We start from the raw sequence: 24,712 nt of genomic DNA on the forward strand, positions 1-24,712 counted from the left end.
AGTAGGAGACTGTTTCTGCATTGGCAGATGAGGTTGCTCCAGGCCTTTAAAAGACCCAAATGCCACTAAATCTATAGGCTAATGGAGGACTGGTATCTGGCTGTAGTGACTGACTTCAACAGAAGACAAAAAGAAACAGAAGAAAAAAGGACTAGAAGTGGAGCCAGGGCCATCTCTATGGAAATTCTTGATTCTTTGTCCCGTAATGAAAGTGAACAGAAAACCAAAAGCAAAACAACAAAAATCCCCATCACAAACTTGGAGATTCTTAAGGAATAAAAGATTGTGTCATTCTACCAAGTAAAATTTCAACCACCTGAGGTTCTGACTGAATATGGAAATGAAAATGGAATGGACAACAGGAAGCCCTATGTATCCATTATAGCCTCAGGACCAGTTACAGGAATAAACACAACAATTCATTTCCAGTACAGAAAAAAATGAATACAATGAATACAAAACAGTTTTTATTGAATGCCTTACCCTTACCTCATACTGTACAAAAGCCAAAAGAATCCCAAGCCATGTCAGCTCATATACTGAACAAGAATCAATATTGCAATATTAAAATAACCGAATTAAAGAGTTCAGGATGTACTGATACTATTTCCTGGAGTCATCAACATTTAGATCAGCTTCTTTAAAAAACAAACTCCTGTAGCAGAAAACACATACACAAAACCCATTGTTTTTTTGTTTTTTTTTTAAAGTCTACATAGAAATTGGCCTCTCACTCATAAAACACAAAATTGAGTTAAGAAATTGTAAGTTAAGAGCTCAAGCATTTCCCTGATGACCTCATCATCAGACATGCAGTGAGTGCTGGAGGTGTTCTTGAAGAAGTGATGGGAGTAGCTGGAAAGGAAAACAGACATAAAAACATTCAGTCTTATATACGGGACACTGAATATACACTTGGGGAAGAATGAAAGGTGCAATTTCATGTACTCCCTCAAATGTCCTTTTGCTAAAGCCTGCTGTGTATTATCACTGGCTCTTGCTCATAAGAGAATGACCACATCTGACCAGAGGTCTGCCTCACAGTTCCTCAGGAAGCTGGGAACAGATCTGTCACAAGATCCAGTTATACCATTCTTGGGAATATACAAAAAGGATACTCCATCCTACTACATGGCCACTTTATTCACAGTAGCCAGAAAACTGTAAACACCCTAGATGCTCATTAACTGATAAATGGATAAAAGAAATTTTGTACATTTACACAATAGAATATTGCTCAGATGTTAAAAAATGTAAATCATAAGATTCTCGGGTAAATGAATGCAGCTAGGGAAAAAAAATCATTCTAAAGGAGGTAACCCAGACCCAGAAAGACAAATATGGTATATATACACTTACATGTGGATGCTAGCTGTTTGATAAACAAGCTACAATCTCTACAAGCACAGAGATTAGATAAAAATAAGGAACAGGGAGGGGACAGATCTCTCTAGAAAAGGAAAATAGAATAGTTATAGAAGAATGGGGAGACCGAAATGTGAGGATCAAATGGGCACAAGGAGGAATAGGGGGATGAGGGAGGGAATGTGGAGAGAGACAGCTAAAATTAATGGCCACTGAGGGGTCATATGAAAACCTAATACAGTAGAAGCTTCATAAAATATATACATATATAAAGGCAATCTAAATGAAACTGCCAAATAATGGGTAAGACAAGACCCCCAAGTGGATATCTCCTGTCATCAAATGAAGCCACATAAGAACCCCCAAATAACTCAGGTTGTTGCCAAGGTTATGGGTTATTCTCCACAAACTGAGGATAACTGACACCATTGCTAATGACAATACCTACACAACTCATTGAACATGGGGAAGTCAAGATGGTGACTACATAGAGCCCTCACCCCTATGGACTAGTCTTCATATTACTGGAAAGTACTCTGCACAATATCGCAGGAGGAAGGTAGACATCAACACAGCTAAAACCTTTTTGATCTACAAAAGTGACCCTGACTGCAAGATACACTGGCACAATAGTGGCACAAAACTTGTGGGAGTAATCAACCAACATCTGATTTGACTAAGGTCTACTCCATGAGATGGAACTCATCTAGACACTGCTCTCAAGTAGGCAAGAACTGAAACCAGATAGGCCAGGGACCTAAGGAAAAGCCCAATACTAAAGGAATGTATTCTACTAAAGGAATGTAGCAATAAAATGACCCTTAAAAACATTCTGCTACACTCAGATCTGTGCCTTGCTTAGCCATCATCAAAAGAAGCTTCCTCTTGGAGTAGATGGGAACAAATACAGAGATCCACAGCCAGACAGTGTACAATGTGCAGAGAGCGAGAGACTTTGAAACACTCATTCTAATTGGGATGTCTCCTCAAATCCCTCTCCTCAAGGCTCAAAGAACCCTGCAGAAGAGGCAGCAAAAGAGTACAAGAGTCAGAGGGGATGGAAGACAGCAAACAAATAAGGCATTTTTAACACAGCAGAACTGACACACATATGAACTCACAGACTGAGGCAGCATGCATAAGACCTCCCCAGGTTTGTGCCAGATGGAGTCCGGGCACTGTGAGAAGTGGACACAGGTCCCCAACTCAAATCCAGAAGCTATCTCCAATTGATAACCACTTGCAAATAAAAAGTTAGTTCTATCCAATACAATCTCACTAGGGACAAATATCAATGCCCAGGAGTAAATGGTCAACACAAAACAAACTCAATGGCATCTTTGGTTTTTTGTCTTTGTCTCACAATGCTCTGACAGGGGTTTGGGGGGGCACTGTTTTGTTTTGTTTTTATACCTTACAGGTCTTGTGAGTATATATTATGGCTACCAGTTTTGTTTTGTATGGTATTCCTGTGTGTACAAACTTATGTTTCTTGTGCTTTTTCTTTGGCTCTTTTCTTTCTGTTTGTTTGTTTTATCTGATCCCGGTTTGTTTGTGGTTGTTTTTATCTTTTTTTATTATTATTTTTAGATGTCTATTTTCTAAGAAAAACAGAAAATTTATGTATGGATTCTGATGGGATGGGAGGTAAGGAAGATCTCAGAGAAGTTATGGGAGAAAAATCTGTAATTAGAATACATGAATAAAAAATCTATTTTCAAAATAGATTTTGAATAAAATAAAAAGAGGGGAAACTATAAAGTCTCCTTCAAGAATTTTGCTGTTAAAGATTGGGTAGAGTAGAGTAGGGTAGGGTAGGGTAGGCTAGGGTAGGCTAGGGTAGGATGGCATTTTTTAATGCCAATTAGGACTATGGAAAACAGGCAATCTAAAATATTGAGTAATTATACACAGGCTTGTTAGGGTAACCCACAAATATTTTATTTTCTAGCTATGAAAATGTGTGTTCTTAATAGTTATTTGAATCGAGCAATGCCTGGCTGGCAGGGTATGTAAATGTCATCTCCTCACCCGCCTTTAAAAATAAGGCAAGCTGTCATGGGGAAGGTGACCTTACTCAGACTGCCAGTAGAATAAGGAATATGGCTTTTTGCATAATAAAGAGCTGGCCACAGAGCTGAGGCAGGAAGTAGGAGTGGCAGAACTTCCACGCAGATGCTGATGGAGAAAGAAGGAAGGCAGGAGACTAGACAGTAGCTGGAAAGCAGGCAATGATAACCACGTGAAGGGATGCAATGGAGGAGCAGAAGTTAGCAGCTACCTGAGAGACTGCCCCAGCAAAAGGTCAACAGCCTTGAACTCTACAGATGTCTCCATCTTTAATTAACCCTAGAGCAGGATCTGCAGAAGATGGAGATGAGCATTCAAATTAACATTAAGAACAGGAAGCAAAATAAGACAGTCAGAGAATCTGACTAAGCTTGAGTAGAAAAATAATCATTAATGGGAATGCTAACATACTAGATTTATTTGTTTTATAAGACAGTCATGATAAAAGGGCATGAAGGTTGAAAATACATTCTTTGAGAGTCAGACAGATTGGTTTAACTATACACTAGTTTTATGAGGTTGGGAAGTTTGCCCGAGTTTCAAATTTTTGCTTTTCATTTTTCCACTGAGATACCAACAGCACATATCACATAGTAAGTGATAATTAAATCATTTTAACTTATTTGCTCATAAGGGTAACTAACTCACAATACATACTGTTACGGAGATGACACTGATAACATCACATGCGATTGAGATGACGCTAGCTTTCACTATATGCTGCTCAAAGGAGTGTTTGTGGGAAGTGATAGTTTCTTTAACTAAGACAGTAGGCAGCTAGAATGGAGAGCAGGGATCAGAGAAAAAGGAATTACGGAAGCAGAATCGATAGGACTCTGATGGGGAAGCTGTTATGTTGTGCAGGCAATTCCACTGGCCTGCCCTCAGGAGCCTCTCAGGGTCCCATGTCACCACCTGTGTCCTGGGCCAGATGCTCCAGATATAATCCATATGCTCCTCCCACCGGCTCTCTTCCTCTCTCTGCCTTGGTTTCTCCCCTTTCCTGGGTGCCCTCCCCCCCTTCTCTCTCTCTCTGCTCTTGCACTCCCTCTGCCTGTTTCTCTCCTGGGGGAGGGCACCATGTCTGTCTCTTTCCCTTTCTCTCTCTACTGCCATCCAATAAATCTCTTTCATATCAGATTTGTTGTATGAGGCATTTTAAAATATATCCTAACAGAAGCTGCATGAGTGAGTGAGGTCATTTACCAAATCAACTCTAAATAGTAGGAAATTATTATGAAAAACTATAATGAATTCTCTTTGAAAATTTTGAGCACAATATCTACAGTCACTTGAAGGACAGTTTATAACTTGAGGGCACACATCAAAAGAGAAATACTGCCAACCTCAATATTAAAAAAAACTTACAAATAAGCAAATTGTCTTTATCAGCAGTTTAATGAAAGGAGATATAAGATATATCTTTCCTTACACCTTATGTTTGTAATCATCAATAGCCCAAAATTAAGTCATGTTCTATAAAAAACATGATTGAATTATCAGAAATTATCCAATATCAATTTTGTGCTGATCAGGACCATAAGAACAAAGCTGACAAAACCTGCATAGTAACTAAACGCACCTCCATGACTATCACGCAAACCTTCTGCCGTGTGAAATAACGACCAACTGTATGCCTTCAAAAGACAAGTGGACTTAAGTCTCAGCCAGAAAAAGGTGCATCCTTCCCTGGAAAGCAGGGAAACTCCGAGAGAGGGAAAACAGAGGTTCTGGTAGTTTTCCTTAAAGGCCTCCTCCTCCTCCTCTAACCTGTATACATGCCATCCTACAAAGCATTCCACAAGGACCTCATCACAGCCATTCCACATTTAGCCATGTTCATGTACTTCTGACGGAAGTACACTGTTCAGAGAGGCAGCACATATGTGTCAAGTAACACGCTGGTAAGTCATTATCCAGTGTTCCAGGGAACTTACTTGGATTCTAGGGATTATAGGAGAATGCAAAATTTTAAATTGTTCCTAGAAGGCCTCTAAGAAAATTCCACATTAAAATTTTTCACTGTATGTCTCTACTGCAGTCTTAAAAACACGGGGCAAAATCACTTCAATAACTTCAACTGGGAAGCAAGCCTGAGCACACTCTGTTCTCCCAGCAACTGTTCAGGCTTAATATCAAGAAAGATACTCTGTGCTTTAAATTTCAGGTAAGTGAAGATACATATGACTTGACTAAGAGACAAGAAATGAATATGTACAATGCAGATAGGATGTAAAAATGCTCTGGACTCCCTTAGTCAACACCTACAGAACTACAGTTTAATAGCTGATTTTCTGGGGATCACAAGATGCCTCTCTGCACACGCCCTTGATGGAATTAATGAGAAGGTGAGAGAAACGCATATGCTCGAATGCCTGAGGGCAGTGGTAACGAAGAGGCGCATGCAGCTTATTAACACAATTCCAGCACTCACCAAATACTGCTTGCTCTAAATATCCCAGAATATGCATATGTAATAAAATCTCCGCAAATCATGTACATACATCATCAAGTGGATGATACATACCAACTGTATGTTGGTCAAAATAGAGCTAACATCACTCTTACCTGCTTCTACAAAACATAAATGTACACCCTAGTTAACATATTACTGACAGCATGACGAGAAAGAGCTCCTGTCAGATGCCGGCCAGCTGGATGTTTGAGACAAAATGCACAGCCCCAGCTGACTAGTTAGAGGAAGTCTGGTGAGGTACAATTACAGCGGCATATGACAAGGCTTCACGCCTCACTGAACTGAGAACCCATGACATGGCTTTAAACAGCAGTCCTCCCTTTCTACAGTCACAAAACAGCAATAAGTCAACTGATACGACTGTGTAGTGTCATGATTTAGTCCTCTGCTTTGAATATATGAGACCATGATATGATGTTGTGCTAGTGTACTAGGATTCACTCGGGCTTAAAACATTAGGCTTGCCTACAGCATGCATAAAATCAACTAGCTTGTTTGGGACTTCCAGAAGTCATTCTGTGTACTTAGCAATGTATACATCAAAGAAAACTGATATAAGCAAAACCAATGATGTCCTAACTCATGAAACATAAATATGTAAAAATATAGTAATACACCACACTTCCACAAATGAGAAAGGGATCATTAAAAGTTCTGAAACATAAAATCCCTGATAATTGGTTTACCTAACTTAAAACTAATCATAATGTTTATACCTTTATGAAGATTACAAATTATCTTTTTTTGTGTGTTCAATTGTGTTTATTCCATCTGTTTTTATCATCTGCTGTTACAATAATTTATCATTTTTACATGGCATTAAAATGTAAATTAATCAATAGAGGAAACACATCTGTGGACTGTTAGTTAATAAAATTACATTCAGCAAGTGAGTTAAGTAATAATAATTAATTAAATTTCACTGCCCATATATGCCTGTAATCATATATTTAAAGAGCACTTGCATAATCACATAATGGGATCTATATGATTCATGCTTTGCTGAGCATAATCTGGATGTACAAATTACCAATTCAAACTAGGGCTGGTTATAAAGATATCACAGAGACATTTTGCTTTTTTTTTTTTTTTTTTGAGTCAGAAAATAATGTATGGGAAGTAAATAAGAAAAACTGCTTTCTAAATGTAAGTTACACATTCTTAAAATACAGCAGAGTAGCTGACTGAGAGCATTTAGTTCTGACGTAGTCCCAGCTGGCTTTGGTTCTGAGAATCACTCCCTGGCCTTCTGCTCTTGACATGTGGCATATTTAGTAGCATTTGATCATGGGAAGGGTCATCATTCTGAAGAGGTGGTTTATCAGTCACAGTGATGTTTACTTGACTCACATCCTGTACCTAATTAACTTAATTTTAAAAAAATGGGTGAATTTAATTGCTTGATGGTAACATCCTGGGGTAAAATTGTTCCAACTGGACTTTAATATATACAAGTTTTGACATTTGAAGAAGTTTCCAGAAGTGACATACTGAAGAAAGCAGGGTTCTCTATAAAGCCATTTTGAGTACTGTCCACTCCATCTCCTCAGAACTTAGACCTCTCTAGTTGCAGCCTGATTGACTGAAGAAAATAGCTTTCAGCAAGTTGTGAATGACAAAGGCTTCGTTCTTGCAGAATACTGTCTACTCCATCTACTCAGAACTTGGGCCTCTCTAGTTGCAGTCTGATAAATTGATGAAAATAAAACATAGCAAGTTGCGAATTACAAAGGCTTTGCTCTGGAAGATATATTCGAATATTGAGATGCATTTTGAAAACATTAATTTGTTGTAGACAGTTCCCTGGCAGGTGCCCTTTTGGCTCATCACCATCTTTAGTTCAAGTTTAGGCCAGGTCCTTCACAGGGTAACCATTTTGTCATCCATTTCTGCTTTTTTGTCTTTTAGATGTCTTGTTCCCTATTACTTGTTTAATCACCAGGAAGCCTCAATTAAACACAAGTTGAATGTGCCACATCATTTTTAAGAATAGAAAAATGCCATCATGGATTAGACTATTTCAATTGCTCTGTTATATTCTTTTTTTTTTAATTTTATTTTTTTCTTATCAGTTACATTTTATTAACTCTGTATCCCAGCCGTGTCCCAATCCCTCATTCCCTCCCAGTCCCTCCCTCCCTCATCTCCACCGTGCCCCTTGCCAAGTCCACTGATAGGGGGAACCTCCTCCCCATTCATCCGATCCTGTTTTATCAGGTATCTTCAGGACTGGCTGCAAAGCACTCCTCTGTGGCCTAACAGGACTGCTCCTCCCTTGGGAGGTGGGGAGGCCAAAGAGCCAGTCATTGAGTTCCTCTTAGAAATAGTCCTTGCCAACAGCACAGGCTCTAAGAGCAACAATCAATAAATGGGACCTCATGAAACTGAAAAGCTTCTGTAAAGCAAAAGACACTGTCATCAAAACAAATAGACAGCCTACAGATTGGGAAAGAATCTTCACCAACCCTTTATCTGACAGAGGGTTAATATCCAGTATATATAAAGAACTAAAGAAGCAGAAAAGCAACAAACCAAGTAATCCACTTAAAAAATGGGGAACAGAGATAAACAGAGAATTCTCTAAAGAGGAACATCAAATGGCAGAGAAACACTTAAAGAAATGCTCAACCTCATTAGCCATTAGGGAAATGCAAATCAAAACGAGCCTGAGATTTCACCTTACACCCATCAGAATGGCCAAGATGAAAAACTCAAGTGATAGCACATGCTGGAGAGGTTGTGGAGAAAAGGGAACCCTCCTCCATTGCTGGTGGGAATGTAAACTGGTTCAACCACTCTGGAAGTCAATCTGGCGCTTTCTCAGACAACTAGGAGTAGTGCTACCTCAAGACCCAGCTATACCACTCCTAGGTATATACCCAAAATTTGCTCAAGTACACAACAAGGACATTTGTTCAACCATGTTCGTAGCAGCTTTATTTGTAATAGCCAGAACTTGGAAACAACCCAGATGTCCATCAACGGAGGAATGGATACAGAAATTGTGGTATTTTTACACAATGGAATACTATTCAGCAATCAAAAAGGAGGAAATCATGAAATTTGCAGGCAAGTGGTGGGATCTAGAAAAGATCATTCTGAGTGAAATATCCCAGAAGGAGAAAGACAAACTTGGTATATACTCGCTTATATAGACCTACAAGATATGATAAACATAATGAAATCTACACACCTAAAGAAGATAATCAAGAAAGTGGACACAGGCGAAGGTGATTAATCCTCATTTAGAAAGACAAATGGGATGTGCATTGAACTTATGACAGGAGTCTACCACAAAAGGCATCTGAAAGACTCTACCTAGCAGTGTTTCAAAGCAGACACTAAGACTCATAACCAAACCCTCGGCAGAGTGCAGGGAATCATATGAAAGAAGGGAAGTTAGTATGATATGGAAAGGATAGGAGCTCTACAAGGACCAAATATATCTGGGCACAGGGTCTTTTCTGAGACTGAAACTCAACCAAGGACCATCTATGGATATAACCTAGAACTTCTGCTCGGATGTGGCCTGTGGTAGCTCAGTAACCAAGTAGTTTTCCAAAGTAAGGGGGACACGGACTATTTCTAACAGGATCTCAAGGGCAGGCTGTTTGACACCCCCCCCCCCAGGGGAGGAGCAGTCTGTTAGGCCACAGAGGAGGACTTTGCAGCCAGCCCTGAAGATACCTGATAAAACAGGGTCAGATGAAAGGGGAGGAAGTCCTCCCCTATCAGTGGACTTGGAAAGGGCCAGGGAGGAGACCAGGGAGGGAGTGTGGGGTTGGGGAGGGAATGAGGGAGTGGGATACAGCTGGGACACACAGTTAACAAAATGTAACTAAAAAGAAAAAAAAAAAAAGAAAAGTTAATTTTATATAAAAAATTAATTTTATCTTTACCTATAGTTAGTTAAAATATAAAATATATAATTTGCCATTTTCAACTGTACATTGTATTGAGTATTAAATTCTTGAGTAATAAAAAAAATAAATAAATAAAATAAAAAAAAATAAAAAAAAAAGAAAGAAATAGTCCTTGTTCCCCTCACTATGGGAAACCAATTGGTTACTGAGTTACCACAGGCTACATCTGAGCAGAGGTTCTAGTTTACATTCATACATGGTCCTTGGTTGCATGTCAGTCTCAGAAAAGACCCTGTGCCCAGATATATTTGGTCCTTGTGGAGCTCCTATCCTTTCCTCATCAGTCTAACTCCCCTTCTTTCTTATGATTCCCTGCACCCTGCCAAAGGTTTGGTCACGAGTCTTTGCTTTGAAAACACTGCTAGTTAAGAGTTTTTCAAATGCGCTCAGTAGACTCCTGTCAATGTTTAATGTGCATCCCATCTGTCTTTCAAAACGAGGATTGATAATCTTACCCCATGTCCGCTCTCTTGATTATCTTTTTTAGGTGTATAGATTTCATTATGTTTATCATATCTTATAGGTCTATATAAGTGAGTATATACCGTGTTTGTCTTTCTCCTTCTGGGATATTTCACTCAGGATGATCTTTTCTAGATCCCACCATTTGCCTGCAAATTTCATGATTTCCTCCTTTTTGATTGCTGAGTAGTATTCCATTGTGTAAAAATACCACAATTTCTGTACCCATTCCTCCGTTGATGGACATCTGGGTTGTTTCCAGGTTCTGGCTATTACAAATGAAGCTGCTATAAACATGGTTGAGCAAATATCTCTTTTGTGTACTTGAGCAAACTTTGGGTATATACCTAGCAGTGGTATAGCTGGGTCTTGAGGAAGCACTATTCCTAATTGTCTTAGAAAGTGCCAGATAGATTTCCAGAGTGGTTGAACCAGTTTACATTCCCACCAGCAGTGGAGGAGGGTTCCCCTTTCTCCACCACCTCTCCAGCATGTGTTGTCCCTTGAGTTTTTCATCTTGGCCATTCTGATGGGTGTAAGGTGATACCTCAGGGTCGTTTTGATTTGCATTTCTCTGATGGCTAATGAGGATGAGCATTTCTTTAAGTGTTTCTCTGCCATTCAATATTCCTCTGTCGAGAATTCACTGTTTAGCTCTGTTCCCCATTTTTTAAGTGGATTACTTTGTTTGCTGCTTTTCAGCTTCTTTAGTTCTTTGTATATACTCAATATTAGTCCTCTGTCAGATAAAGGGTTAGTGAAGATTCTTTCCCAATCTGTAGGCAGGCGTTTTGTTTTGATGACAGTGTCCTTTGCTTTACAGAAGCTGTTCAGTTTCATGAGGTCCCATTTATTGATTGTTGCTCTTAGAGCCTGTGCTGTTGGTGTTCTGTTCAGGAAGTTGTCTCCTGTGCCAATGAGTTCTAGGCTGTTCCCCACTTTTTCTTCTAACAGATTTAGAGTATCTGGTTTTATGTTGAGGTCTTTGATCCACTTGGACTTTAGTTTTGTGCAGGGTGATAAATAGAGATCTATTTTCATTTTTCTGCATGTGGACATCCAGTTGGACCAGCACCATTTGTTGAAGATGCTGTCTTTTTTCCATTGAATGGTTTTGGCTTCTTTGTCAAAAATCGAGTATTCATAGGTGTGTGGGTTTATTTCTGGGTCTTCTATGCGGTTCCATTGATCCTCCTTTCTGTTTTTATGCCAATACCATGCAGTTTTTATTACTACTGCTCTGTAGTACAACTTGAGATCAGGGATGGAGATACCTCCAGATGATCTGTTGTTGTACAGGATTGTTTTGGAGATTCTGGGTTTTTTGTTTCTCCATATGAAGCTGAGAATCTTCTTTTCAAGGTCTGTAAAGAATTGAGTTGGTATTTTGATGGGAATTGCATTGAATCTGTAGATTGCTTTTGGCAGGATGGCCATTTTCACAATGTTAATCCTACCAATCCATGAGCACGGGAGATCTTTCCATCTTCTGAGATCTTCTTCAATTTCTTTCTTCAGAGACTTGAAGTTTTTCTCAAACAGGTCTTTGGTTAGTGTCACCCCAAGGTACTTTATGTGGTTAGTGGCTATTGTGAAGGGTGTTGTTTCCCTAATTTCTTTCTCGGCCATTTTGTCTTTGGTATACAGGAGGGCTTCTGATTTTTTTGAGTTGATTTTGTATTCTGCCACTTTGCTGAAGGTGTTTATCAACTGGATGAGTTCTCTGGTTGAATTCTTGGGGTCGCTCATATATACTATCATATCATCTGCGAATAGTGACACTTTGACCTCTTCCTTTCCGATCTGTATCCCCTTGATCTCCTTTAGTTGTCTTATTGCTCTGGCTAGGACTTCAAGTACTATGTTGAAGAGGTAGGGAGAGAGTGGGCAGCCTTGTCTTGTCCCTGATTTCAGTGGGATTGATTTAAGTTTCTCTCCATTGAGTTTGATGTTGGCTATAGGCTTGCTGTATATTGCCTTTACTATGTTTAGGTATGTGCCGTGTATTCCTGATCTCTCCAAGACTTTAAACATGAATGGGTGTTGGACTTTGTCAAATGCTTTTTCAGCATCTAAGGAGATGATCATGTGGTTTTTCTCCTTCAGTTTGTTTATGTGGTGGATTACATTGATGGATTTCCGTATGTTGAACCATCCTTGCATGCTTGGGATGAAGCCTAATTGGTCGTGGTGGATGATATCTTTGATGTGTTCTTGGATTCAGTTTGCAAGTATTTTATTGAGTATTTTTGCGTCAATGTTCATAAGAGAGATAGGTCTGAAGTTCTCTTTTTTTGTTGGGTCTTTGTGTGGTTTAGGTATCAGGGTGACTGTTGCTTCATAGAATAAGTTTGGTAATGTACCTTCTGTTTCTATTTTGTGGAATAGTTTGAGGAGAATTGGTGTGAGCACTTCTTTGAAGGTATGGTAGAATTCCGCGCTGAAACCATCTGGCCCAGGGCTTTTTTTGGAGGGGAGACTGTGAATGACTGCTTCAATTTCCTTGGGGGATATTGGGCTGTTCAGTCTTTCTACCTGATCTTGACTTAATGGATTACAAATTATCTTAACTACAAATATAATCTGAAGAAAGTCTTCTTCAAGTTAGCTGATTCACTACCACAGGATGCCAGTGAAAATGCCAGCAAGCTCCAAGACTGCCATCCATCTTAACCATGAAAAATTATGATTGACTAATAGTAATAACCAAAGCAAACAAATCTTACAAAGCAACAATCACATTATGAACATTAAAACGCTTTAACATATATTTGTTCTTATTAATAATTCAAATGTTGAGCAGAGATGTAAAAAATAATCAGAAGTTGTAAAACACGGCTTCATGCATTAATGTTAAGCATGACAAAGTATCTATGATATATGAAAATACAAAAATGTAAAAAGCTTAGAACCAAGGCAATCATCATTCTCCCTTTTTGTGTTTTAGTGATTTCATTAAAGTTTTTTAAAAAAAAGTTTTCCTCTAATTTGTTTGATATAAGACCTTGACCTTAAATGTCACGCTGCACTTAATTTAGAGCATTTATATTTATTCAGACTGCATATATATAAAAAAAAACTGTTCAAGATAATGAATTCATTTCCCATACAGAAGGGTAAAGATATTATAAAAGCAAATTTGAATTATGTTTATTTTACCAGCCATACAGCCCCAGAAATTAAACCAAAAGAGATGGGTTATAGATTGTCATAAACAATTAATACTAAGCTGACCTTGAACACAGGAAATAATTTTGTTTAACAAAAAGCTTTATTACAATCTGCTTCTTAAAATCATGAATTTTGACAATTAATAAAGTTGTACTAATAATCACTGTACATGTATCCTATGCAGATATAATCCTAATCATTTGCTGTGTGTGTCTCCTTAATCTCACCAGCAAACCTAGCAGATTATGATGGCTGTTTCTCTCACTTTACAAGTGAAGAAGCCAAGTCACAGAAAGGTTACCCCATCATTAACAGAGGGTATATTCAGCTTTAATCATGTCTTGTAACCAGCAGTTATACTTCCCCCACCCACAGTACTCACACCCAGCTTTGTTCCAGTATGTTTGAATTCTACCTCATTAGAGAGGTACTCCGTCCACACAGAAAACACAAACCTGCCAATCACCTGCCAGGCTGTACATACTCATTTATCTCTTACACCTTGGCACACATTCCACATATAATAGATGCTTATTTGTTCAGCTATTTATATATTTCATGCCAGGTCAATATAAGCACACAAATTGGCCTTGGTTGTCTTACTGCTGAATTTATAGTGCCTAGGACAGTGCCAGGCACAAAAATATTTTATACATGAATTCCTTCATCTATAAGACAGCTTGGACAATATTTTTTGTCATAAGAATAATTCACACTCCTAGTGCCGGGGACCCCTGTAAGATCTTCCCTGAGGAGGACCGCAGACAGCGTGGACTTCCCCAGCCTTTCCCCAGACCTCTGAATAAAGTTGTTCTGACAGTTAAAAAAAAAAAAAAAGAATAATTCACATCTGAAATATCTTTAAAATCTTAGAGAAATTATGTTTGAAAATAAGGAGGAGGAGCAGGAAGGGGAAGATAAAGAAAGGTTTACCATCAGTGACGAACCCTGAATGGAAGAGTGAAATCATTAACACAGAAATCAGTCAGATGGATTCAACACCTCTTTAAACTTACCAAGAGAAAAATAACCGGGTCATTTACTAGCATCTATATTCTGATGTTTTCTCCTCATATCTATATACTATCTTCTTTAAATATCATTATTTTTAATATAAACATATTTTTGACTTTGAAAATAACAATTATAAAAATATTATATACTTGATATCTCAAATTGTATGAGTTCAACTCTGGGGTAACAGTGACTAGCACCTATAAAGAATCCAGAGCTGTTTTGTTTCACACTGTGGATCCTCAAGAGCTTTTTGTCTTGAAGTGGGCATTTAACTTCTTTGAAAACTTCTTGGGTTTTGTTTTGCTTTTTTTAATTTTATATGCAAAATGTATGCCTGCATATCTGTGTGTACCATGTATATGCCTTGTGCCCATAAAAGCCAGAGAAAGCATCAAATCCTCTGAAACTGAAGCTACAAACCACAAGCCACCACATGGGTCCTGGGACCAAACCCCAACCATCTGCAAGAACAGCACGTACTGTTAACCAATGAGCCAGCTCACCTTTCTTATGACTAAACATTAACTTGATACCTTGGAAGAATCTTAAAACTTTATCTAGTCTAAAATGCTACAATATTCAAAAAAGATCTTTATTTCTATTATAGACTAAAATATTAAAAGTAGAGTTTTTTATACGAAGTAGATTCATGAAGAAACAAATTAAAATATTTAATAATGGTTTTTAATATATCACAGATTATTCAAATCAATTAATTTATACATTTTGAATATAGAAATACCTAAATTTTATATTTAATAAAGAAAAATATGAACATGAACAAAATACTTCTGAAAACTCTATGACTTAAGAAAAGTCCTTCTATCCCTGCCCTTCTCTCAGTAATGAAGAGTTTCCAGAAGAACATCAGAGTGACTGCCATCAAACCTGTAATTGATAAAAATGCTACTTTGACTTTTAAGTTATTATCAGCCTGAAGAGCTCCTCCAAACCAGGCTATTATAGAATCTACTCCTAGGCCCCACGAGGCAGGAAAGATGAATCTGCTATTACCAGGTTAGGATAGCAGCTATTATCATGGCCCCGCAGTTTCTTTCAAGTAGCTCCAATGGAAAAAGCCACAAGTGAATAATAAAGATCTCATAATAGCTCTTAAGAGTTCTCTATGTGATGAAGGCACTAAAATGAACTCTAGAGAGTTTAAAAGGAAAAAAAAAAAAAAACACCTCGCCTCCTGATAAGGAAAAATAATTAACCTGACTTAATGCATCTGAGAAGGCTTCAATAAATCTGACTTTTATACTTCAAGAGCCTGAGTAAAACCATATTAAAAATGTGTCGATACTGTCTTTTAAGTACATGTAGCACAGTTCTAACTCGGCAGACGTCTGTGGGTCTCTCTGTGAAGCACTCAACATGTGTTAGTCACAGGAGAAAGTGTGAAGGACTTACAGTGCTTAATTTGCTCGAGGTAATAATGATGCGCCTCTCATGCAGCATGCTGGCATACAAGCGCAGCATGTTGTTCACATCCACAGCAACAAAGTACTCCGTCAGGTTTCTCTGCACAAGGGAAAAGAATTATTCAAGCTACACTCCACACGGATACAAGGGAAAACATTTTATACATTGGCCAGTCTTAAAGTTCAAAAGATGATATTATTACAAATAGCATTCATTAAAAATAATTATATCCAATACTACTCAGCTGCCATATAAGAATAGTATGTTCTACCATCATTTAAAGCATCACCTATTCTGTACAAGTATTTCTCAAAGGACCCCACACTTGCCAGTTTCCCCAGCTTCAACAGAGGCCTGCTGTATTATACCTTCCCAGCATGTTTCCAAGGATGCCAGGCTTAACCGGATACTCTTGGTGCCGCACATGTACACGGTTGTCCGTACACTGCTACTCTGGAAATATGCATTTAAAATACTTCATTTACTGCTCCCTCTCTGCACCCAAGGCACCCACTGGAGAGGGTGGATTTATAAGCAGTCCTTTGCATCACTACTAAAGAAAATATCCAGAATTTTCCCCTCCTCAAGCTTGCTTTTTACTACTATAGTCAAATATAACTTTGTGGAATGCTAAGTTGATTCCTCAGTTTAATGCATCTGTTAGACTTCCACTACATAATAAACAACAACAAACAACAGGGATGAGCTTCATTAACAGTGCTACTTATGCCTGTCCATGGTGATTACTTTCAATTTGCTGAAACTCAGAGAGAGAGAGAGACAGAGAGACAGAGACAGAGAGGAAACTAAAGCATTTTTAGAAATCCAATATTATAATGCACAGAAAGTATAGGGTATGCTGGTTAAAGATCTAAAAGGTTCAAACCTTGGGGGGCAAGAACATAAGAGATCTACCTACCTCTCCAACTTAGGGAAGGCAAAGATCTTACAATACGCCCTGTCAATCATGGCATCTCAAAACAAAAACAAAAACAAAATCTGAAATCCTGTGAGTGCTATTACACTGGTGGGAAGGGGCGGGCTGCCCATTTTCACTGGTTTCCTTCACCTTCCCACTCAAGTCCACACACAACATTACCTTTGCAACCTGCCCAGAACTACTTCTGTTATCATCACAGACAGGCCATCTCTGAGTGGAGAGTGGAGAATCATTGCCCTCCAGCGCAGCACATCACTGCTGGATGCTTACATTCCTTTTCCCTCAATGGGACAGTGGGAAAGTGCATCAGTGATAATGTAAAACTTTATTTCTTTATATTCTTATAACTGGCTTTTAATGGAATATTTGCTTCTTTAAATAATTGAAAATAATGGTCTCTAAAGATGAAACTAGAGCTCTCAGATAGTTCAACAGGTAAAGGTACTTGACTTGAAGCCTGATGACCTAACTCTGAGGACCCAGATGGTGGAAGGAGGGGGTTAAAAATCAAAATGGTCATCTGACCTGCAAAAACTCACTCATATTATATGTGTGTGTGTGTGTGTGTGTGTATATATATATATATATATATTATATGTGTATATGTAAAAAATAGAAATTAAAAAGTAAACTTTAAACTGTCAGCTATTTGCTAGTAAATGTAAGAGGGGTAACTAGAGAGAAGAGAGTAACTCTGTATGAAACTTCTCTGTGACAGGATAATGGACATCTCACCAGAACACAGGAAGCTGCCATGATCCTGTGCTCATCAGGTGCAAAGTTCAAGAGTTCATTATGAGACTGAGAGCTTGGGTGGTCTATCCTGAATCCACATTGCAAGATCAAGTTTATCCAAAGTCTTTTGACAGGACTTATTTGAAAATCATAAGATTTGTAATGGGAGGAATGAGGTGGTGGAAGGAAAGAGAGACTACTGGGAGAGGCTACTGGATTAGGGCCAGGCATTTCTGGGAGGAGCTAGACAGCTAGGCCAATGGAAACCCCCTAGAGTCTATAAGGGTTAGCCTAGCTAGCCTCCTAGCAATGGGGAATATACAGCCTGAACCAGCCATCTCCTATACACAGGTAAGACTGCCAATGGAGGGATTGGGATACCAACCAGCCACAAACCCTCAGATCCACAATTTGTCCTGCCTGCAAGATGGGACTACAATATGTAAAAGATGGAGGAGAATTTAAGGGACGGGCCAACCAAAGACTGGCCCAACTTGAGACACATGCCAGGAGAGGGAGCCCACCTCTGACACTGTTAATGAAATTCTGCTATACTTGCAAACAGAAGCATAAATGTCATCAGAGAGGCTTCACCTAGCAACTGATGGGAACTAATGCAGATTCCACAGCTAAACGGGAATCCTGTGGAAGAGGCAAAGGAAGGATTGAAGGAGCCAGAGGAGTCAAGGACACCACAAGAGAACTATAGAAATTAACCAATGGGGCTCATACAGTCTGAACTGCCAACCAGAGAGCACGAATAGGACAGACCTAGGCCCTCTGCACAAATGTGACAGTTGTGGAGCTGGATCTTCCCTAAAGTGGGAGCAGGGGCTTTCTCTGACTATATTCCCTGCCTTTCGATCCCCTAACTGGGGTGTCTGTCTAGCCTCACTTAGGAGAAGATGCACCTAATCTCAATGCAACTTATATGCCAAGGCTGGTTTATATCCATGAGAGCTCTCCCCTATTCTGAGGGGAGGGAGGTTGGGAAGGGAAGATGAAAAGGAAAAGAGGAGGAGGGGAGGCTGTGATCTGGATATAAAGTAATAAGTTAATTTTTTAAAGTTTCAATTTGATTTGATATTAGAAAATTTACAATTGTGGGGCTTGGGAGATGGCTGAGTTGGTAAAATGTACGAAGACCTGAGTTCTGATCCTCAGCATCCACATAAAATCTGGACATGGGGGCACACTCCTATAATCGTACACTTGGGAGGTATAGGCAATTGGATTTCAAGAAATATTGGTGGGCTCCAGCTGCAGCCTTTCTCACAAAGGAAGGCAGAGAATAATACAGGAAGGCACCCGGTGGCGTCCTCTGACACCCTTAATCACTCACGTGGTACGTACACAGGGTACCCACACACGCACCCATCCACAAATCTACACAGAATGATTTGCATTTGTATTTTTGACCTTCAAAAATTCACTATTTTTATTTGAGAAAGCAAATGTTGTAATGGTTTGAAATCAATATGGACAAACAGTATGTATCTTAGGTAAATACAAGTATACCTGAAAAAATTTTCCTACTGGTTTTCCTACAGGTTTATTCCTGACTTACTTTAATGTTCTAAGAAAAAAAAATGAAGGGAATATTTTCCTTGTCTCACAGTTATCAAATGGCATGGAAAGATATCCATCAATCCCACATATCCATAAGCGCTCCTACTTGGGTAACTCTTGTTCCTTCCTTCCTTTCTTCCTTTCTTTCTTTATTTCTTTTGTGGGTTTCTTTGTGTAGCCCCGGCTGTCTTGGACTCACTTTGTAGACCAGGCTAGCATTGAACTCACAGAGATCTCCCTGCCTCTGCCTCCCCTGACTTAACTCTTGGTAAGCAGAGAGCATTTCCAATATAGCTACAATTAACAATATAACAAGCATTAGTTCTATAATCTCTTCAAGTCTAATAACATACATACTGCATTAATTAAAACCAGGAAATCAACAACTGGGACACTAATGATTTAAACAAAGAGACAGAGAGAAAGTCTAAAATTCAATGGTCTGTTTACTAAAAATGACTGTAAAGTGCCAACGTTTCCTCCTAGCATTCTTCCCCACTTAGCAGAAGGCACGCCTTGACACTTCCTTACAGTCAGACAGCCACACTCAGGAACTGAGTGTGTGCTTGGCCCTGACTGAGCACTCAGTTATGCACATTTGTAACGTAAGCTTAGAAAGAGAAACCAGACACTTACACTCTCCGGTATGGTTGGGAGTCCTGTCACGTCAGGGGCGATAAAACAGGAGTGCTAGTCACCAAAATGAGCACAGAAAACAATCGTTACTTTTCATAGTCCATATAATTTGCAACAAAAATAAGGAAAAAAAAAAAACGGACTGGTGAAAGCCACAGACTAACAATTTGGACATGGTGACAAAACAAGGCAGATCTAAATAACATTAATAATGACAGTCTCACATAAGAAGTGATGATCAAAAATAAGAGACTTTGAAATTGGACAGAATAATAAGAATCTGTACAAGTTTTAAGACAATAAAAAGATTATATTACCAAAAGGTTACACATACTTAAATAAATCTAAGAACATATATTCTCAAAATATATTTAGGAAGACTGAAAAATAAAAGCATGGTAATTGAAGAGTCTGTAAAATCTAGGGACTCCTAGGTTTCTATGATGAGCTCTAGTGAATACATTTTTGCAGCAAGTGTACTTACTATTCAGAAAACAACAAAGAAAGATAGTCTTTCAATGATTAAAAATTAAAAATGGATTTCCTAACCAAAACTATGACCATATGCATTCACCAATAAACAAATTTTTATTTCCAGAGTAAACAAAGCAACATTACATAATATTTCCAGGAAAGGGGTAGTCTCTAACCACCAGTATCCCAAAAAATGGCCACCCATATTGCCAAGCAAATCAAAGTGCAATTGTGATCCGTTCTATTTTCTGTTGATATTATGTTCTCAAATGATTTTAATGCCTTAATTATATACAGATATATTTAAGACTGTCTTACATCTAAAGATTGTAACAGAAACATTCAACAGTATTTGAACAGAGCTGAACTAGTCAGAGGCTGTTTCACTGTCATAACACATAATTTTCCAGAGTGGGAGGACAATACAAGTCACAAGATGATCCTGTGACAAAAAAAAAATAATAATTGTGACGGGAATCTCATGCAGTGAATATACTTCAGCCCACTACTAAAAAGAGAAAATAAAAGTTTCTGTCTATCAAAAGCCTTTTTGGATGAGTTTTTTCATTTTATTATGTCTTAGAAAATTAGGAAAAAGAAGGTATAAACAGAAAATAGATTCTAATTGATCATTGTTGTAGTCCATTTTCCATTTTCCAAAGAACCAGAGTGAATCATAAAGGCATAATGATTTTAGAGGAGTGATTTTAGAAGTCAAGGTCCTGTTCACTCACCAGCATTAGTGAGGGCTCATCTTTCAGAACTTGCTCACTGGCAATAAATAGCTCTTGGTTCTTATGAGAAAAAAATGAGTAATTTACTTCAAAGGGGAAGCTTACATACAAAAACCTTCCTGTATACTGAGAAAAATCCATGTTGCTATATTATCCACTGAGAGTACCTGAGTGACATTCATGATATAGAATATTCTAAATTCTGACCTGCTAATCTATTCTGGAAATATCCTGTGCAAAGTTTTACACTGTGTGTACAAAGACAGTGGTATTTATTTTTTGAAGTACAGTTTTGTTAATCACTTATATTACATATTAACTTTTCATAAAATCTGCAATATTCCAATGATCAATAATCATATCTAAAACTTTTGGTAAAGACTTTGAAAAGCATGACTTTTAATCTGACATAAAATTTCTCTCCCCAGCTAGTTAGGACTATCTAAGACAAAGTTCTGGTTAAGACTAGTTCTAGTCTTCAAACTGCCCATCATTGATAGACAGTCCTGGGTACATACTATTCTGCTACTGAAACAAAATAAGTACTGAACTTCATACAAAACCCCAGGTGGATTTTAGTAGTATAGTCAATAACTATAGCTTGAAAACAGGAATGCAAGACTTGAAAGCTATTATAGACTATTAATTCAAAAGCCCAACTGATAGGTATACAGAAATGTGTTTAACATCAACCAAATACTAGAGAAATGCAAACAAAAACTGTAATATGCTACTTCACTCTAGTTTGGGAAATATTATAAAGCAGACAAAAAGGAGCAAGTGCTGAGGACTCTTTAAAGAGAACACTAACACATTGCTGGTGAGAATAGAAATATGCAAAGCCACTATGAAAAACAATGTGCAAGCCTCTCCAAAAAGGTAAAAACAAAATGTCCTATTGATCCAGCAATCCCACTTTTGACTGTGCACTCAAAGGGAAGGATATCAGGAGGCCTGCAGCCCACATTTGTTGCAGAGATACTGCACTCCTTTGCTCATGGAATAGCCAAGAAATGGAATCAGCCTTGGTTTTCACCAATAGATACACATTTTGAAGGTAATTTTATTTACACACATGCACAAACATGGAAGACTCCTATTTAGCAATTAAAATGAAACTTTGTCATTTATGGTAATATGGACAAACTGGAGAATGTTATGTTAAATGAAACAATACAAATAGCCATATGATTTCCCTCATATATACAATCTATAAATACTTGTTAGAATCAGAGAGGTATCACAGTATACGTATCCCATCAACAGGTACAATTATTCTATTGAAAAGAAAGTAAGGGCTTGGAACACAGCTCATTGGCAGACAGCAAGGCCCTAGGTATCATATAAAAACCAAAAGCCTAAATAAATAACAAATTTGAATAGGGCACATTTTGTAAAGATTTATTTAAATATATAAGGTGTGTGTTTGTGTATATGAACACATGTGTGATGGTGGCTGTGGAGGCCAAGGGCGGGCATCAGATCACCTGGAACCAGTTATATGCAGCTATGAGCCACTGGCTTGAGTGCTAGGAACAAAACTGTTCTTCTACAAGAGTAGCAAGGGCTCTAAACTGCTGAACCATGCAGCTGTCAGAGTGCATTTTCACCACCTAAGAGTCCTCTACAATAGCTGTTTCCATTATTTAATTTAAGAACATCTACGTTCCATAACCAAGTTTTTTGATTGCTTTATAAATACAATAGTTTAAAGAGATGATGTCTATTTTTTTGTGCACTCTGACTAAGCAAGGAATCTGCAGTATTTGCATCTCAATGACTTGTGAGTCTTGAGTTTCTTCATGACCTTTTCTCTAGTTTTCATGTGATTTCCTTTCTTTTTCATGATAGTCTGCCTGGGTAAGCAGACTATAGCTTTTCCTCTATGCTTCCAATAAGCTATTTAGACAGCAACATCTATGCTTGCTGAGTACTTCCAGCAAGTAATTTGAGTTAAAATCCCAAGTTCTCCTGGGCTTTCATTTCATAATCTCCAGTGGAAATTAATTCTATGCACTGGGGCAGTTTGCAGCAAATGAAAACACACAGAGATTAGACAGCAAAGATTTCAGGAAAGAACAAACATGGTCAACTGTGCAGTCAGGATTTTTTTTTAACTTTTATTAATTACACTTTATTCACTTTATATCCCCTCATAAGCCACTCCCTTCTCTCTCCTAATCACACCTTCCCCCTTCTTCACGCATCCCCCTCCCCAAGTCCACTGATGGGGGAGGTCCTCCTGTCCTTCCTTCTGATCTTAGTCTATCAGATCTCATCAGGAGTGGCTGCATTGTCATCTTCTGTGGCCTGGTAAGGCTGCTCCCCCCTCAGGGGAAGATGATCAAAGAGCAGGCCAATTAGATTATGTCAGATGCAGTCCCTCTTCCCATTACTATGTAACCCACTTGGACACTAAACTGCCATAGGCTGCATGTGTGCAGGGGTTCTAGGTTATCTCCATGCATGGTACTTGGTTGGAGTATGAGTCTCTGGGAAGACCCCTGTGTTCAAATTTTCTGGTTCAGTTGCTCTCCTTGTAGAGTTCCTGTCCTTTCCAGATCTTACTAATTCTCACTACTGCCATAGAAACATTGAATGGTGGATCAATGGAACCGAACAGAAGACTCAGAAATAAACCCACACACTTATGGACACCTGATCTTTGACAAAGATGCCAAAACCATACAATGGAAAAAAGACAGCATCTTCAACAAATGGTGCAGGTCTAACTGGATGTCTACATGTAGAAAATGCAAATAGATGCTTACTCATCACCCTGCACAAAACTAAAGTCCAAGTGGATCAAAGACCTCAACATAAAACCAGAAACATTAAATCGGTCAGAAGAAAAAGTGGGGAAGACCCTAGAACTCATTGGTACAGGAGACAACTTCCTGAACAGAACACCAACAGCACAGGCTCTAAGAGCAACAATCAATAAATGGGACCTCATGAGACTGAAAAGCTTCTGTAAAGAAAAGGATTTTTTGAATAATGGAAGCAATACAGGCATGACAATAGTTATTTCCAAAGAAAGATCATGAGCATAACAATTTCATTATCATGCAAAGCTGCAAAATGCCTTACATGAATAAAGTTTCAAGTTGAATTTCCTCAAAAATTTCCTTGCCCTATTAATTTTTTCTTCCTTTTTCAGAAATAAAAAAAACCAACATATTCACAAGAAACAATGACAGTATAATACATTTTAACCTATTTTATTTGAAAAATTAACAAAAGATATGAATGAAACCACCATAGTTTGTTTTCAACAATGTTTAATAGCAATAAGCCCCACAATTCCTGGGCATATCAACCTAAGAAGATGTAAGTGTCAAAGTTCACTGAGCATCTCAAAGCAGATTGGTACAATAAGCCTATTATTCACACAAACACTGATAAGTTGCAGAATCTCATAACTAACCTGAACAGTACGTTCACATGTAAGGAAAGACCAGGGCATTTTAGCTGGAATCTTCATTCTGTGTATCACTATGCGGCTTTCTTTTGTGAAGCACCTCTTCTTTTAGAAAAGGTTTGGGGGGGGTGAATATTTTTTTATTATTATTTATAGACTTCACTTCTTGATATTAGCACCAAGCAAGGTTAATACCATCATTTGAGTCTTCCAAGAAACGGGAAATTTGGCAAATGACTCTTGGAACAGACACGTGTCCTTAAATGAGAATGAATTGTATCTAAAAACAAACTA

At 38.3% G+C, this 24,712-nt stretch overlaps 1 protein-coding gene across 3 annotated transcripts in view; it reads right to left on the reverse strand.

Moving 5' to 3' along the window:
• The window catches only part of Dennd1b (DENN domain containing 1B), a 227,737-nt gene that overhangs the window by 108,209 nt on the left and 94,816 nt on the right, over positions 1-24,712 (reverse strand). For 2 of the 3 annotated variants that reach the window (XM_055624573.1, XM_055624576.1), the window contains 3 exons: positions 20,998-21,057; positions 19,790-19,843; positions 15,898-16,008 (listed from right to left, as the gene is read on the reverse strand). In XM_055624573.1, coding sequence (XP_055480548.1) covers positions 15,898-16,008; positions 19,790-19,843; positions 20,998-21,057 — 225 coding nt within the window. The remainder of the gene's footprint in view (positions 1-15,897; positions 16,009-19,789; positions 19,844-20,997; positions 21,058-24,712) is intronic. The other variant, XM_055624574.1, reaches the window with a different exon arrangement.

This window comes from Psammomys obesus, unplaced genomic scaffold (genome assembly GCF_907164565.1).
Source record: "Psammomys obesus unplaced genomic scaffold, mPsaObe1.curated_primary_1811, whole genome shotgun sequence".
Taxonomy (NCBI): domain Eukaryota; kingdom Metazoa; phylum Chordata; class Mammalia; order Rodentia; family Muridae; genus Psammomys; species Psammomys obesus.